Genomic DNA, 18,963 nt, shown 5'->3' with positions numbered 1-18,963 from the left:
GTGGTTCTTCTGTGTGTTTATTGTCTGTGACATGCACTCACGTTGATGACAGAGTCCTTGAACTTGATGTGGAGCCTGTAGTTGGAAATGGCAATGACGGCTTCATCGGCAAAGCCAAGATATTCCACCCCTTCCCCCTGAAGAACTGCGAATGGCACCTGGAGAGACACAAAACAACCAGATTGTTGAGTTTCACGCAGCAGAAACATGACACCACCACCTGTTTACTGTCAGGCTTTATTATGTCTACTGGGAGTATAATCATAACATCCACACTTCTATTTTTGAAGCTGTACTTTCAGTGTTTTTCAATCCTGCTAGGTGCTCTGTGACGCCGTACTTATAGGCAATACAGTGCTTGGAGCTAAATGCTAACATGTCGTTGCTTAGCAGGTGAAATGTTTGACATGTTTACCATCTACCGTAGTTGCGCATTTTAGCATTCTAACATTCTAACATTTACTAATTAGCATTAAGATAAAATGAAAAAAGTAGCCTGCACAGCTCCAAATCTTAGACAGTGTGAACAGCAATTACAAGGATCAAAGACAACAAAAACCTCCGGCTCTCACAAAGAAGTAATTTTCTTATTTATTGTGGGCATAAAATGAACGCCGTCTTCAGCGTGATGAAGACTTTTAGCTGAAACCTGTTAGTTTTTTGCCCACAATAATTAAGAAGGCTACTTATCTGTGAGTACCGGAGTTTTTGTTTTCTCTAATTAGCATTATCCAACATTATGGGATCACCAAAGTTATTACAATTCATTCTGAGGGGTACCAACCAACCAGATGTTGGACCAACATTGCCATCCGTACAGCCACTGCCTTAGTCAACAAATCGGCATTGAAATGGTCAGATTCTTAGCGGTGTTGGCTTCTTTGATTAGATATATTCTGATCTCAAATCATAATTTTGCAAACTTAAGACTGCATTTTATTCAGGCAAAGACCGTGCAGAGCTGCATTGTATTGAGACACAAACATTGATGCATTTGAGAAGTTTGCCTTTTTTGAAACAGAAAAAGGGGTTGTATAGAAAAACCCTCAAAGGGAAGTACTGAATGTATCATTCTGCTAAGTATCATATTGGCGCTGGTATTGAAATTTTTCAAACAATACTCCTGCCTACTAAAGCTAAACTAATGACTGTGGACAGAGTGACATTAGAGATATGACAAAAAGGGTGACACGAGTGAAACTGTGCATGTGGAGCTGTCCAATTAGCACATAGTAGTTTTACAGAAGGACCTTTGTGAGCATAGAGGGCTTGAGTCTGAATGAGCAGGCAGACAAGAGGCAGGGCTGGGAGGGAGGGAGGGAGGGAGACTGTCTGCACCAGTGCTGATGGTACAGTGAGGGATCCCAAACTGTCCATTAACATTCCTACTTGTACCCATTTTATTACAGCTAAGCCAAGCCCGGGCTTTGGCTGCAACGAGAACCCAAACATTAAGATAATTGGTTCCCGGCAGAGGTAAACAGAAAACATTCCTCCTTTCACTCTGAGGCAGGGCATTAGCTTCAAAAGCCGACGGCGTGGAAGAAACACACAGCTACAGTTGCTTGCCAAATACTAAAGAATGTCTCAATTCATATAAAAGCATCAAACCACTTTCAGAGTGATCGATTTCACACTGACCACTAAATGTTACTGTACTGTTTATCGGAGCTGCTTCTCCAAGGGATTTGATTTCCGCAGAAAGAGTTAAAGTGTGTTGGAAGATGTATTCCCGCTCCGACATCATTCTCTCCCATCTGACAAATTGAGGCTTGTGTTATGCCCATTCAGTCCTAATTTACATAACCTCTTCACACTTCAGTTTCTCTTAGTCATTACTTCGGTTTGATCACCTGCATGCACTGATGCTAGTCCTGGCTGCTCGAACATTAATCATAGCCATTGGGGACCACAAATTGTGACCCAGGTCTCGTTGTTTAGTTGCCGGTAGTGAGGACAACAGTGTTGCTTGGAGACAACATTACCTCATTCTGCATTAGCATGCGCTGCTGAGACACACAGAGGAGGACCCATGGTGCATGTTTTAAGAGGACATGCAGCAAGGGCAGATGGGGGATTATGGTAAGATGTCAGAAAATCAGGCTTACTTGAAAGAACATTAGCCGGCGTGGTTAAAAGCACAGAGCACACAAGCTGGACATGACTGGCCGACCCATAAACACAAGTCAACATCTACTCAGTCAGCTTTACCATGACAAAAAAAAGAGACCATACATATAATAAATCTAAAACAAACTTTTTTTAAAGAAATATTGTCGATTGCTGCTGTTGACTGTTGGTCTAGAGAGCTTATGTTAAAAACAAATAAACCCCTGACATTTATCACTGCACCTGCTGTTGCTCATCTTTAACTGAAAATGTGTGCGTGAGCCAGGACGGGAAGCATGATGAGGGAAAGAGTACAGCTTAACCTGGGAAATGGAGCACGTAGTACTCTGCACTCAGACACCAATAGAGCCAAATATAGGCGGTCTGCTGCCTATATTTAGCTCTGTTGGTGTGGCACTCTGCACTGGGACTTCTAAAAAAAAATTGAATAGCTAAAATCTACTTCAAAGTGACAGGCGCACAAACACAGCTGGCACCCAAACAAAGCTAAACACTATAGTTTTGGGCAGTGACAGAAAAAACGTTGCAGATACAGTTTTACCATATATAAAAGAAGAGAAAAAAAGAAAGCCTAATCTAAAGCATTTTTGCATTCTTCATGAATCAGGGGATGTAGCCAATTTGCATTTAATATTGCCTCAACAGCAGCATAAATGAGAAGGTGCAGCTACTGAGTCTGTGTGCTGCTCTGCTGTGGAAGAGACCTAACTTGTCCTGATGAGAGTGCCATAGTTAACATGCTGTACAGACCGGGAGCTGCATGAAATAAGCTGTGCTCCAAAAGTAGGCGCATGAGTCACCAGCAGTCAGCAAGTGCAGCAGAAGATACGGTGTCACGTTTCCTCTATGAAGCCTTCAGAAATATTTGAGAGAGAGAGCGAGAGAGAGCGAGAGAGAGAGAGAGAGAGAGAGAGAGAGAGAGAGAAATACCCGCGAATAACACACTCTGACTTGCGAGTCGTGACTTCCGGTTCAAGCAGCCTGCGACGACATGCATGTGCGCGGTGCACTAACAACTGCAAGCATGCACCACAGCCTGCACGCACACCGGAGGAAAGCCAGCAGGGTATTAAATATAGTGGGGTACAAGGGAATGCCCATAATTAGCCTGCAGAAAGGCTGTGGTAAGAGAGATCGTCTGTCAGAGAAACTATCATGGGATCGCCTGCACACAAAGTAAAAATGAAAAAAAAGCAGATACACCATGAGGAACTGCATGTGTGAATGCAGGGGGAGGGGAAGCAAAGTATAGCAGTGCAGTAACATAGATTTTTAATGTTTTTTTATGTTGCAAGGTGACTAAAATAAGAGTCAAGAAACAGACACATTAAGATAGAGCTATATAAACTCTGATGACCAGGAAAAAAATAAAGAAAAATCAACCGTGACCTTTGACACACAAAGCCCATTGGCACGCAGCCCTATAATAATAATAATAATAATAATAATAATAATAATAATAAAAGTGGAAACATGCTTCAGTTGAATACCTACAGATAGTGACCCCAGGCTGGCCAAATCTCTCTACCTATCCTTAGTCCAGTGCTCCTGACACATACTCAGCTCCATTAACCACCAGACTGCCAGAGAGCACGGAGGGCACAGCGCAAGTTATCCGTCACAAGTTTGCTACTGCCATCTTTACTGTGGAACAGACTTAGAAATTCCTCTTGCTTCAGTGACCTACAGTAAATGCTTTTTAGCTGCCCTGTTCTTTATCCTCTGCAGTGCCTTCTGCTTTTTTGTCGGGAACAGCGGAAGATACAGCCGTACAACAGATGTACAACCCCGAGAAGTCAATTCTTGGAGCTTTAGAAAGTTGTTCATTAAAAGGAACTGACAAAGTTTTGAGTCATTTTTGAGACGGCTAACATAAGGATATTTATTTTCATAAAAAAAAAAATGTAAATAATGTTTTCCACTTGACTACGCCAAAAATAGTGCTGTATGGACGGTGATGTTTAAGGTCAGCTAATGCACTTTAAATAAAAGGACATTTAGATTAATGTGTATTAAGTAGAATAGTGGAAACTAAACTCGTAAGTGTAGGGGATTATTACATTTGTACTTTCATACTCTACAAATTTTGTCAACTTCCTGCTTTCAAAATGTTTCTTCTGTTCTTAAGGTCTTGCATTTATATATATGCTATATCTAAATAATATGGTAGACTGAAAAATGTATATGATTTTAAAATTATATTTTGTTATCCACCAAGTTGTCTAATTAACTTTTTTTTGTGTTGAACACTGATAAAGGATGGCAGAGCAATGACAAAAAAAAAAAAGGAAAATGCTCTTCTAGGTCAGTGTCACCATCTTTCCTTAAGTGTTTGGCTTCAAGATGGCTGAGTTGTGACTCTTGCAGTAATATCTTGGCAATAACACTCTACGCAGTGGCGACCCAACGCTCCGGTGACACGCCAGGAGTCTCGATTGAAGAGGAGCTCATAATCTGGAAGTGCCACACTTTGGTCTTTTCACCAGCTCCTGGTTGTCTCCTCCACAGACATGTAGCTGGATGCCAGGGCAGACGGGTGCTGTGCTCTGGAGCAGAAGTCAACGGTTAATGAACACCGTTCAGCTCACCTGAAGGCTTTCATCCTCCTTCACCAGCTCTTTCTGGGGGAACAGGTCCTTGGCCTTGATATACTCCAGACTGGGAGGCCCTTCTTCACCCTGTCAGACACAAACACCAAGCAGGGGTGGTCAGACGAATACTGTCATCATTTAGGTCGACACAGCGGGGGTGAAACACCACATAGAGATACATATTCTAAAATAAAGGAACACAGACAAACCCCTGGCCCAATACAGTTTAATAGGAACACTGGAATGGCTAGAGCTGTAACAATTCAAGATTTTGCTGTACTATAAATTGTCTAAGAAATAAATGTGATTAATGATATAATTGCCACTTTCAGTAAAAGTGACTACCGGTATATGTAATTTTTTTATATTTCTGAAGTTCTGTCATTTTTCATACAATGGTCTTAAATGACCACTTTTGTCCAAAGCAGCCGCTAGAATCAACACAAACTGAAAGTTACATACAGCCACTTTAAATTTAAAAATATTTATTTATGCTTTTTTTTTTTTAACAAATAAAGTTTTGAATGAATCCCAGGATACATATTTTGGTTTTATCTTTTATGTGACCCAGATAATGTAATAACACAAGTACACAGGCTACGCCTTTTTATTATCAAACATTGTTTTTGTTTTCTTAAATTAACATAAAACTGACAATTACCATCAACAGTTTAACCCGTTAGCACCTTCGCTAATGTTAGCAATTAATAGCGGGTAAACAAAGAAACGGCGATACTTAAAAAATATTGCAATTAGACAATTATTAAATAATTGTTACAGGCCAAGGAATGGCCATCACTGAATAAATAAATCTAACGGAAAGTCAAACCCAAAATGTTCAGTTGTATTCAGCATTTAGCAGGGTGGTTGGCCTTTGATGTAAGATGCATGCCAGGTGGAATTTCACAATCCCCACCAGCTACTTCACAGACGTCACGTAGGAGATTAAATATTGACTACGAGACTTCCAAAACTCTCACACATGACTTTGTGTTAGGTCTGTGAGGCAAGCTATTTTAAAATGTTTACCACTCGATTCTAAACGGCATTTTTCTTGACTGATTAACAGGACGCTGAAAGAAGAATGCCCCTTTTACATATTTGTATTCCGTCTGCTTTGGCGCTGTGCAGGTAGTTCATGCGCGTGAAAATGATAGAGGCCCCGGACACCAAAAAAGCTCTAGACTTTGTGACTGGGTGGTGCAGTCTTGTGCAAACAAAGATACTGGGACTTAGTACAGTATTTCACACACTTGACTAGTTTTTCACAAGTCATGCACTTACATTGATTCTTACAGAGTTCAAACACCTAGGGTCACTTTTTATACCCAAAAACCAAATGTTTCTATAACCGTGTAGGAAGACCACGCATACTAATTCAATGCTACATTTCTAAGGTTGCTGATGAATGAAACATCCAAATGAAGTGCACACTGGTTATAATGGACGGGTGGCTAAAATTAGACTGCAACAGCTAAGCAGCAGAGATGAGAATGAGAGAGGAACAAAGAGGGCACTCAACCCTTGCAGTTTAGAGTGTCAGATTGAGCAAGCGCTTCCTTAAGGTCATACTTCAATCACTGGAGAGAAAAGGGTCAAAATGAATCAAATTATGAAATTGAAATGATTTGTAAAAATCCCTGGAAAGGTTTTGCCCCGGAAATGTCCCCCTTATAACAAAGTATACACATAAAGTGCATATTGAGTGCCCAATTTTAAGTCTTATCCTGGTTTGGATCATATTTGTGATGTGATGCTTACACGGATAACAGAGAAACCTTGCTCCCTGTATACAGGACTCTAACATTATCCAGGTTTATGAATGTCTGCTATGAGATGTGCAATTATGCCTTTCACTCCTCCATCCAGCCTGTCTGTCATTTCTGGAGCGACCAGCGAGTTACCTCAGTGGTTGAGGATGAACACAGTTTGGGTTTCTGGCTGCCTGAACACTGCTACTCTGTTGGATTTGGCTTCACCATTCCAGTAAGACCATATGTCGATGCTGTTCCTTAATGAAAACAGCAATGGAGACCTGAAGGGGGACCAGAGGGAGACCTGAATGCACTGTAGTACTACTGACTCAGGTTGGTCTTTTGTTAATAAAAGACTTATGTCCCAGGACAAATCAACACAATAAAATGTCATATATTATAGCAGGAAAGCCCTTGAAGTCTCACTATGCAGACCTCCTGCAATGTTTACAATCATTTCATCTGTCATCCAAAAGGTCCAAGCCGGTGATTAAACCCCATGATAAGCATACCACCCACTGGGCTTGCTGGTAACAGATGGAGTTAGTGTTCCTACAGTGAGAATCTCTCCCCTACAAGTAACCGTGTCCCCATCTGATTTCAAAAAGGCATAGACATCATAGGAATGGACAAGCCAAAGCACAATTTGATCAGCTACTGTGACGTAATAGCTTTGTTGACAGAGGACAGACAGTTTATAAGCTCAGCAATAAAGAAATAGCTCATTGTAGGGCTGCAACTATTTTCATAGCCGATTAATTTGTCGATATTTTTCAATTAATCGATAAGTTATTTTGTCTATAAAATGTCAGAAAATGGTAAATATGTCGATCAGTGTTTCCCAAAGCCCAAGATGACGTCCTCAAATGTCTGGTTTGTCCACAACTCAAAGATATTCAGTTTACGGTCATAAAGAAGTAAAGAAACGAGAAAATATTCACATTTTAGAAGCTGAAATCAGAGAATTATTAAAACACAAACTGATTAATCCCCAAAATAGTTGGGGATAAATTAAAAAAATTGACAAGTAATCAATTTAATTGATGAATCCTTGCAGCTTTAGCTCATTGCTGACATTACATGAACGAGAATGTGAAGGAGGGGTACTGTAAGTTCTTCAAAAATGTGTCGGCAATTACTAGCGAATAATGCATTGAAAATTTACCAATTTCAAATCATAAAATGTTGAATGGGTTCAAATGACCAAGATACCCTCAGCTTCTTACTGCAATCAGTCCTACAATAATTCAGTCGGTTTTAGCCAACTGAAGACGTCAAGAATGAAGTTCAGCTGAAATAATTATATATATTATATATGGTTGAGAAACTTTATCAATGAACTACTTTGATAAATGATTAATCGTACAAAAACACAATTTTCTTTAATCAAATTTGATGCTTTTCTTTGTCATATGACAGTAAAAGCAACCCTCCCTTTGGGTTTCTTTCAACCAAAATAAATAACGTGGATGGTTCTATGAAACGCTCTTAACAAGTAAACTAAATGATCAGTTCACTACTTTCATTGAATGTGTGTGTTTTAGTCCATTTTCCAGCATTTGAAGAAAAAAAATTATAAAAGAATGATGAAAAAAGTGACAAAAATGTTAGAAAAAGCTTCAAAAACTTTGAAAAAACAACAAATTGACAAAAAAGAAGGAAAAATTCTCAAAGTTGCACGGTCGACGGATGACATGGGTTAATGTATTTGAGTTTTGGAGGGTTGGCCAGACAAAACAAGGAATTTGAAGAGGCCAAATTGGGCGCTGGCATTTTTCACTTTATCTTATAGTCAAAACCATTAATCGAGAAAATAATCAGCAGATCGATCGATAATGAAAACAATAATACAAGCACTAAATCTAAGTCTAGCTAGGACACAGAGTACAGGTCTTAGGTCTTACTGAATTTGTATGGAAGGCTTACTACATAGGAGTCTCTGTGTGGGAGAGATTAATGGGATAACTCACTAAACAAAGCCAGGTGGGTATCAAGGCTGTGCCAAACTGAGAGGTCTACACTCCTTAAAAGATGCTCCAACGCTAAGTGCCGTCTGTTATTACTGTTCATCATTACCAAGCAATGTCTTTATGTTCACGCTAATGCTGTGTTTCCATCTCCACATAAGAGACACCGAAGGTGAAGATGAGGTGGAAGCTTCTTTCTAGCATGATGCCGCATTTACGCAATGTCACCAAAATGAGAATAGGAAAACCTCACGTTATTCCTACCAGGGAATGTTCACGGATTAATCAAAGATGGTTAGTCTCAATACCAGCCTTGTAGTTATATGCTGTTATATGCAGCATGTTTATTATTACCTCTATGTGAGTATATATACTATTTTAAGTCTGGTATTTAACTTGACTTTTTAACTTTAACAATTGGCAAATAAACTAATTCTGATACCAGATAAATAGCCTAAATTAGCTACTTTTGTTGTGTTATGTATTTGTAGCGCTTCAGAAACAAGAGGAAGCCAATACGAACGGTTTAAAATTACTCAGTTGTATTAACCAACTACTTATTGACACTTTTTTTTCACCAAGTGGGAAATATCAACGTGGAGTTACAACTCAAGGGCTTACGTAAACGTTTCCCATTCTGCTGCTAGTAATTACGGCCCATCAGTTTGACTTAGGTTCACCTGAGAATGGATGGACCATGACTGTTGCCATTAGTCCGAGACATCTTCCAGGGTCAGGTCATTACAGCCTGATCTCAAATACCTTTGCTGGGCAGTTTGAACCACCACATGCCATCCAGGCACAGAGTTCTTTTTTAAGGGAATAAAGTTATGAAGTTTACTTTGGCTTGCCAGACAGCCATTATAAAATACTGGATGAGCTATGGTTAGAGCACCCCCCCTTAAAGAAAGATGCAATGCAAATCAGTTGAGAGGAACATGCATTCAACACACACACACACACACACACACACACACACACACACACACACACACACACACACACACACACACACACACACACACACACACACACACACACACACACACACACACACACACACACACACACACACACACACACACACACACACACACACACACACACACACTCTCCTTGGATCCTATTTGTCTGGTGCTGCACTACCTATAAATACTTGGCACCACTTACTTCATTCTCTTATGGTGCAGCCCTGACACTGCACTCCGCTGAGAGGCCTGCTAGAACAAAGTGTGCTTTAAAAAGGCACAAAAAAAAAACTGCTGACTAAATGTTATGTAGATGTTGTGTTGCTCCATGAATCCATGACACAGGCTAAAAACACAGACTGGCTACTGATGCATTGGTGCTGAACATATTTTACAATCTTTAGAATGAATATAGGATACTACACTTCAAATTGTTTATCTGACAAGTTATTGTGACAGAAAATATCAAGGAGAGTAAAACAGACTAGCTGCATTAAAGCACAGGCACATGTGTAGCTGTGTTTGGAGGAAGACTTGTAGCAGGTGAAACCTCTCCTGCAGATAACCTTGTTATTTCAGCTACATAAGACCCTTCGCTAACAACACTTGATCAAGACGGGCTTAAAAGTCTGCCATTACATTTACATACAAACAGTGCGGCACTTCTGTTTTCTGGTCCATTGTGACCACAAACAGGCAATCAGCTTACAGAAGATTAAAAAGGAAAAGAGAGATGCTCTCACTTCCAACCGACTCACAAAGATGGAGCACAGCTTGTCCTGTGCCCAACACGTTTTTGCTTCGTCACTGCTGTGGGCCTGCACACCCTCCCCCACCTTTGTCCACCAAGCAATCAAAAAGCTGGAGCTGACAGGCATGCGCACATACGTCTGCATGTATTTCTCAAATATTAATGACAGAGTGTATAACACATGTATTGCTGTAACAGTGACAGTATCAGCTAGCAGCTGCCTAGACAGCCCCGATATAGCAGGCTAATAGTGTGTGTGTGTGTGTGTGTGTGTGTGTGTGTGTGTGTGTGTGTGTGTGTGTGTGTAAGAGAACATGTAGGCCTAATTTTTATTCACAAAAATAAAATTTTAATCGTCTGGGGAAAGCATGTCAAACGAGATTTCTGCATGCGAGTGAATGGGAAAATGACAACACAAAGTTAGAATAGGTAGAGAAAAAGAAACAAACAGTCTGTGAATAAGTGTCTGGTTGCCATGGATACAACACCTCTTTTTAGTGGCACATTCCCCTTCTCTCTAAAGCTTTTGGAAACAATTTGCTGCCTTTACTCATCAGATTATTTACTTAATCTGACTGGGGCTTTGTCCTAGAGTTGTGCGGATTAGAGAACCACTACATTATGCAGAGGTGACCTTCTAAATATGTGGGGAACATGTACTTCTATGTCTGCTTTTAAGTGTCCAGTTATTTACAGTTTTGGACATATCAAATGAGGCAGCCCAGCACATTGTCTGAAATGTGAAGAATTGTCCCAAATCAGGTGTTAGGTAGAAGAAAAAGGACAAGGGTGGATGGAAAGAGAGGATGCAATTACTGGGCAGAATGAAAAACAGCAAATATAAAATTAAAAAAGGTTATTTTCTTGAGTTGTGTTTGGCCGTGAAGCCTGAGTAATGGGTCAAGAGAAGACATTTTTCTTTCTCCCTGTCCTCTCTCAGACTATGTTAATATTTCATAGATCACCATGTTCTAAATGATCCCTCCCATTTTAGACTTGGGCCGTGCTCAAAGAGCTGAGGAAACTAGGCAGGGGCAGAGTTTTCGATAAGTAAGCAGAATTCATCTGAAACATACATAGCTGGAGTAACACTCGGTAGCACACGGAGATAGCAGATTCATGTAGGCATGTTTAGGATACTGGCTCCTCTTAAGAAAAAACACAGGGCAGCATTTAGCAATTGTAATAAACTGGTTGACTAATTAGGCCTTCAAAAAACATGAGCAGCAAAACACACAAAAAAGCAAAGAACAAATGTTTCATTGAGAAAACAATTTAAAGGGGATTATAATTCAAAAGGTAACAGACCATGAAAAGAGAAAGACGATCTATGTGCAGGTATGTACAAACAAAGATTTTAGGCAATAGACACTGACAAAAAGAGCAAAACAAGTGCTTGTTATCCTCCATCAGGACACTGTGGTCATGAGGTCTTCCTCAGTGACACGCTGTGTCACATTGCTGTGTAGTTCTTAGCGATGGGTTACTGCCTTGGTCTCAGGCAGAGTGGTAAGACCCAACACCAGACCCATCTCAGGTACCAAGGGTGCGAGAAGGTATATACCCTAAAAGCACATTCCTAAAAAGCTTTTGGCTGTACTTACACCATTGATTCATTTAGCTAGTGGGCATTATAGAATCCGAGTCATGGAAAAATCTTAACAAATTTAATTAGGCTTTTTATAGTTCCATTTGGTACAGACAACATATCGCAGAGGGAGATAAACATGATATTATCGGAGATAGAGGGAACGGTAACTGAAGATGGGTTTGTTTTTTTCATCGTTGGATCACAACAATGGCACAACGGCACAACGCTGCAGCCCTCTTCCACGGAAGGAGACTGACAGAGCTGTGACAGAGGACGTGGATACTAAATTATACAGATACTGACGCAGAAGAGGAACTGCAGACTCAGCTGCATCACAGCCATGTTAAAAAGACAGCTCATAAAATGTGTAATGGCTGACCATGTCTGGCCACAAAGAAACGCGGAACCAGCAGCGGCGCTCTTACTGATTCACCTGATAACTTTACGACCAACGTTTTCTCTGGAAGAAACAGTGATTGAAATTAAAGTAGAGCTTTCCCATTAAAACTGATTGTTGTTGAAAATGTGATGTTAGCATCACATTGTAAAATGCTAAACTGCAAGGAATCCTTTCAATGTTGTCTAGATACAGTAGCTCTGTGCACTGACCTGTACAGCACAAGACACTGATAAATGGTTTTGCTTGTATCATGTACATCATGTATCAGCATAACTGATTTCCACTTAGTGTTACTACTGCCTACTGCTATGCTCATTCTAGCCATGCTAGCAGCATTGCTGTATGGATGGCTGTCTGTTGGTCAGTCGGTCGGTTCACCACTTTGGTCCAGACTGAAATATCTCAACAACAATTGGATAGATTGCCATGAACTTTGTAGACATTGCTATACATGTAATACGTTGGTACACACACACACTTACTGTGTCCCCCTCAGGATGAATTGTAGTGACTCTGGTGATCGCTCAACTTTCCATCTAGAGCACCCATCAGGCTAAAATCTAAATTTGTCAAAGACTTTGGTGCATGATTAAATCCCTGCTAAACTTTAAAAAACCCAAACATTCCCATCAGCATCAGCTGTATTTTGTGTTTAGTGCTAATTAACAAATGTCAGCATGTTCACACGCTAAACTAAGATAGTGGACATGGTAAACATTATACCTGCTAGTAGTTAATATACCTGTTATTAACTAATTAATAGGCCCAGACAGTGGCCTGTGGAAAGAAATGCTGGAGGTTAACTCTGACCTGAGGTTAACTGGCAAAGGGACATGAGGCCAAGAAGACCCTGTGTTGTTCCTAAACCGTCAACCTTTTCCCCACTATGTCTGGAGATGCAAACTAAGAGAAATTAGCCATTGTCCTATATCCACTGTACTGCACATCCCAATACCGCAAAGTGCTTAATTCAGGTGCTCCACTGCAGTGAACATACTTTACCACTCTGAGGCTGCAACGGTGACTGCACAATGTGCTCGCTCTCAGCAGCGCACACATTTTTCACATCTGGCTCCTGACAGGCCCTCTCTCTCCTCCTTGCCAATCACAATATGACAATACAGGCAGCTCAAGGCCCTCCACACAACAGAGGTGAGTGATGAGAGTAATAAAGCAGCTTTTCATTATCACACGCCTGAGAAGACACGGAGGTAATTCAATTATTTGTATGTGGAGTGTGGAGTGAGTGTGGGTTTCTCGCTAATAACTGCAGCGCTCACATGTCGGCCAACACCCCCCCGCGCTGCATCCCCCAACAGGCGCACACACACACACACACACACACACACACACACACACACACACACACACACACACACACACACACACACACACACACACACACACACACACACACACACACACACACACACACACACACAAGCAGGAGGTGAGTTAGATAAGGGAGGGCTTTTATGCACACCCATCACAAACCAGACAAAAACAAAAACACCAAAATAAAAGCCTATGGACTTACAAAGCAGTTGAGCATGGAGCAGGACACCCTTCCTGCGAGGCTCATGTCGAGGAGAGGCAGGGCTGTGTCTGAACGACACACAGCCTATAGAGCAGCAGCACGACCAGAGCACGAGGAGCCGGCATAACCATTCTTCTCCCAGCCGGAGCCTGTCCACCCCTCGTCCGCTCCAAACCCCTCCGCCTGCCGCCCCTCTCCCCCCCCACCACCACCACCACCACCACCTTTTCTACGTTCCCCCCCCCTTCTCAAGAGTTGCTGTGTGCCAACACGCCAGTCCCGGCTTTAAATTTAGGAACCCACCCCACCCCCGCCCACCGCTCCCTGAGTGGGGAGAGAGAGAGAGAGAGCACGCTGGTGTCTGAAGACAGCCCTGTTGCACTGCCGGGATAAGGATGGTCCATAAAAGATACAAACAAGAACGGCAGTCCACGCGATCAGCTTAGTTCGAGCTGAGGAGAAAGCAAACGGGATGAAAATCACTGCAGATGTGCCATCTCAAATGTAGCGAAGGGGTGGGGGGGGGGGAAACTGCTAGAAGAGAGAGCAGGAGAGAAAGGAAGACAAGAGGGAACTGCCTGATGCTAAGCTCCACCCTCTGCATGCGCATCTACCTCTCTCCCTCTCTCTCTCTCTCTCTCTCTCTCACATTAACATGCTCACATTTCTCCCCTTGTCTCCCTCTCATCCCTTACTCTTCCCCCACTCCCTCCTTGTTCACCCTTCACCGACATCTCCTCATAAATATGCTTCTCCCTCGGCAACAAGGTGGTAAAGCCTAGAGAGTACCGCCGGCAACCAAAAGATGCTCCAACCGCCATGCATGCACCATACGATCAACCGCAGTATTCTGTGGCTCTTGCCCAAGCGAGCACACTGTATGGTCGGACAGTGTCCCATCACAAACCGTTGGCATTGGCAGCACTTGATCGACTGCAGGAGGAAAATATGTGGCAGAGGACAGAGGAGGGAGGGTGCTGAGGAGAGTGAATGAATGCGGAGATCTCCAGTGAAACAGCATTCTACAGACACAAATTCTCCCTCACCTGTCTGAGTGTCATTTTGGCACTGTCCTACACAAGTGCAGTGCATCTTTGCAGTGAACAGCGCTTCGCTGCAGCACCTTCCCCGAGTCCTGTGCTTAAAATCAGGGAAGGTCACCGGATATATAGGGTACATACATTGTCCGTTATACTTGGGGGGGAGCACACGGCTCTTCCCCCTATTACCCCAACCTCCTCCCTGGCAGAGTCGTGACAGCCTCTGGCCTTCAGCTGTATGACCCCACATTATGTAACATGTAGAACGTAGTACACGCAGCATAGGCTGGATGCACAACACAGCACTATTAAAATAGGATTAATTTTACTGGGGGAGGTGCTGCAATGTGATTTTGACATGGTAGAGCCTCATTTTAACGGGATGGATTATCATTTTCATAATTGAAACTATTTATTGTAGTTACGTGTGGATACATGTAAATAAACCATCCAGATCCAACCATCCAGGATGTTTTTCCACTTGTCCTCTAATACAACCTGATACTGGTATGAGGTGTATTAGACATCTTACAAATCTATATTGAAGGGAAATTAGGGCTGGGCAATATATCAATATTATAAATCAATATTTTAATATGAGACTAGCTATCATCTTAGATTTTGGATATCATAATATGTTGTTTTTTCCTGGTTTTATAGGCTGCTAATTCAGCCAGTAAAGTGATCTAATGTTCTAGCGGTTCTCTTGTTTGCCTTTACCCACTGAGTCAATATATCCACGTTACGGATGATTATTTATCAAAAATCTCATTGTGTAATTGTCAGTTATCAAGCCTACAATATCGATATTGGAAGTATGAGGTCTAAAATATTGTGATATTTGATTTTCTCCATGTCACCCAGCCCTAAGGGACATGTTTCAAATTATTTTTAGAGGAACCTAGTCATACGTCTCCATGACTGCCAGTGAGTGTGCTATGTCATTTCGGTCTGTAGAGAGCAAGGCGACCTGACTTTGAAACATTGGCGGATAAGGTGCACACATTTACCTATGCCTGGAATGGACTGCATGACAGTCCATGTAATAAAGTCCATTTGAGGGCTAATATAATGGTTGTACTGGTAGATATAGGTACCTATTTCATCTCCAGGCTAACAAAGACTGAATACATAAAATCAACACTGTTGACAACGATTAGCAGCAGGTTGCATTTTGTATCATTACAACTAGGAAGCTACTCTCAACATAACACATAGCTTCATGTGCTGTTTCCAATAATTGATCCAGAATGTGTATAATTACAGAGGAGCAACACAAATTTGATCCTACAGTATACTTCTATCTAAACAGTGCTATTGTCCAGAGAAAGGATATCTATGATTTTCATAAAATTACAGCCATCAGCAAGATGAAAAAGCTACACCTTCTCTTACAACAAAATGAACACCGAATTTACAGACAATTCAGCTTTCTGCAGGATTCAAAAAATATAGATGCCATAGTACCAAGTACGATGGCATTTCATTCAACCTCACGTCTTCAACAGACTTTCCCTGCACATCTATCAGCTGCTGCTCTGAGCGCAGTATCTACTGTAGGTCTTCAGTAAATGTAAAAATGAAACTGGTTGAAACTGCATCCATTTTTGATTAGCAGCTTAGGTTTCACATGACGGATGCCCTTATTTATACCTTTTTTTTTTTTTAATCTTCTATTTACTCTTCTCATCTAGCCTGGATGCCAGCCGAACTTAGCCCCGCCCACAAAATTCGAGGTTGGGAAGTTCTGACTAGAATCTGAGTATGACCACGTCAGGCTACTTCTCATCTATACACCTCACTCAGAATACTAACTTGTGGGCGCCCAGATAGCTCAGTTGGTAGAGCGGGCGCTCATATATAGAGGTTTACTCCTCAGCGCAGCGGGCCTGTGTTCGACTCCGACCTGCAGCCCTTTGCTGCATGTCATTTCCTCCTCTCTCTCCCCTTTCATGTAATTCAGCTGTCCTGTCAAATAAAGTCCTAAAATGCCCCCAAAATAATCACTTGTTTCTAGGTCATTGTGTTCTATATAGCACACTCAAATTGGCTTTTGAACAACAACAAAAAAAATTTCATTTCCTAGTCTGAATGCTCTTTAACCTATAATATTTAATATGGCAATATATTAGAAGGGAAAGCCTTATGGTACAGGAGGCATGATGCATTGCGCTTGTTTGCAGTAGGACGTCCAACTCATCAGGTAAATGGACTCTGCTGCTATAAAATGCACTTCCACAAATCAAGCAGAACCTTACATAGAAACACTTTCACGTCACATGGTAAACCTGTGACTCGTTACATTTATTATCCCAGAGTGAAATGAGGAAGTGAAATAAAGTATTATGCTTTCTACTTAAGCCCAAATTGTACCAGCTTTACAAAGACATTGTTAGTAGTATATGGGTGTTTTCAGCGCACAAATGCTTGGTTGAGCGGTCATATTGAGTAAGAGGCAGAAGAACGTACACTGTAGAAGCTATGCCAGTTTCTCTGTCTTGTGTGACAGAAAATCGCTCAGCACCACAGCCTGAAGTGTTTATTTCTTTGGCAAACTCCCAATGATTAAGACTTCTCATATCCTGGACAAGTGCAACCTCATCAAGTTTGGAAGTGTGGAGGGCTTTCCCTTGATGAGATTAGCGAGAGCATTAAAGAAGAACTATGTTTTAAGACTTTCAGTATAACCTCAGCAGGTATGTCATTCAAAACTGAGCTATGCTCAGGCTTAGAGTCTTTTTAATTTTAACACTGAACCTTCAAAAACGTGTACAGCTTTCAAATATTTCCAGTGTGTCCACATTCATATGGACATTTTAGGATTTTCTGAATTGCAGCCTAATTCATGACGAGTGGATCCACAGTCCCAACACAGGCCTGCATTCCCCCCTCTCTGCCTGCCCAGCCCCAAAATTGAGCACCAGATTTGGCCTCTTGTGTCTTAGGTTTTATTTTAGGAAAGGAGGGCAGAGAGTCACCAACGCAGAGTGTCAGCCCACATCTATAGAAGTAGGATATGAATAATGCATATAGTTATTTTATGAATGCCTTTTTCAATATAAAACCATACAAGATATAACTCTTCTGCAATCTGCAGTTTGCGAGTCTTCCCTAACTAATTATAAAAATGTTGTAGGTAAAATGATTGCAGCATACTATAATGCGTGCTATATGTAGTGTTTTGTACAGTTATATGTGGCAACTCTGACTATTTCAGCTTGAAGCAGGATTTAGCTTAATATGATGCTTTACAAGCATTAACATGTAGGCTATCCAATATACTGACTACAGGTGCTGGATTTAGGCTTTCATTGAAAATTGTTTTTCAAAAACATCTCAAACATAGTAGTTCTGGTCAACAGGCATTGATAAAAAGTAAAAAAAAAAAAAAAAAAAAAACAAACACATACCGCACTGAACAAAACAACAAAGTTACCATTATTTAAATGAAATGAAAAGGAGGAATAGGGAACTACCAGACACTGACGGCGAGCTGTCAGAAACCAGAGCAGGGTCCAATAGTGCTAGAAGCCTAAGTCCCTTCAAGTAGAGCGGAAGTAAAATCATAAACAACAACCTGGAATCAACCATTTGACTTTAACCACAACCCGTACTGAGAGCTTCTGGTGTGTCCAGTCAGTGCATTTTGAAAAAAAAAAAAAAAAAAAAGGCACACATACAGGTGATGTAATCCTTATATAAGCAGGTAACATGATATGGGGCAGTGACACAGAAACAGCTCTCTTTGCATGGATCTGGCACAGAAACTTCTCTTGCTAGTTCCCCACAACCCCACCGAGGTAGCATTACAAAGCACTGTGGGTACTGAGCGCAGGGTAAAGCAACCCCATTGTCCTCGTTTCCATGCTCGCATTATCCTGCTAACAATACGGCAGCGTGAGTGGACGACAGTATTAACTCAATGCTTCCCGTTTTGTTTTTAGCCAAAAAAGCTGGAGGCTGGGAAGCAATTTGAGACTGCTTTACAAACAGGATTAAAATGGTCATATTACCTGTGGAACTAACTGCTCAAACGGATGTCTCACAATGCCACCGGAGAAAATAGCACTTAGATCAACAACAGCTGAGAACAGATAGACCTATCATTCACTGGGGCCAAACATTAAACATGACCTACCATTGTAGTCTTACACCATACTTCTAAAACAATAACTGCAGATTCATGTTGCACAAATACTACGGATAGCTGTGCATCTGTCCATCATACAGAAAC

General features: G+C 41.4%; 1 protein-coding gene across 4 annotated transcripts in view; it reads right to left on the bottom strand.

Annotated features, from left to right (window-relative positions):
• mtmr4 (myotubularin related protein 4) overlaps positions 1-18,963 on the bottom strand; it is a 43,944-nt gene that overhangs the window by 16,440 nt on the left and 8,541 nt on the right. For 2 of the 4 annotated variants that reach the window (XM_028595096.1, XM_028595097.1), the window contains exons 1-3: positions 13,690-13,839; positions 4,719-4,808; positions 42-158 (exon numbers count right to left, since the gene is read on the bottom strand). In XM_028595096.1, the coding sequence (XP_028450897.1) occupies positions 42-158; positions 4,719-4,808; positions 13,690-13,734 (252 nt within the window). In that variant the 5' untranslated portion in view covers positions 13,735-13,839. Of the gene's footprint in view, positions 1-41; positions 159-4,718; positions 4,809-13,689; positions 13,840-18,963 lie in introns of those variants that run through there. The other 2 variants (XM_028595098.1, XM_028595099.1) reach the window with 1 other exon arrangement.

The sequence above is a fragment of the Perca flavescens genome, chromosome 13, assembly GCF_004354835.1.
Source record: "Perca flavescens isolate YP-PL-M2 chromosome 13, PFLA_1.0, whole genome shotgun sequence".
In the NCBI taxonomy this organism is placed as follows: Eukaryota; Metazoa; Chordata; class Actinopteri; order Perciformes; family Percidae; genus Perca; species Perca flavescens.
This window is presented reverse-complemented; position numbering and strand designations above follow the sequence as displayed.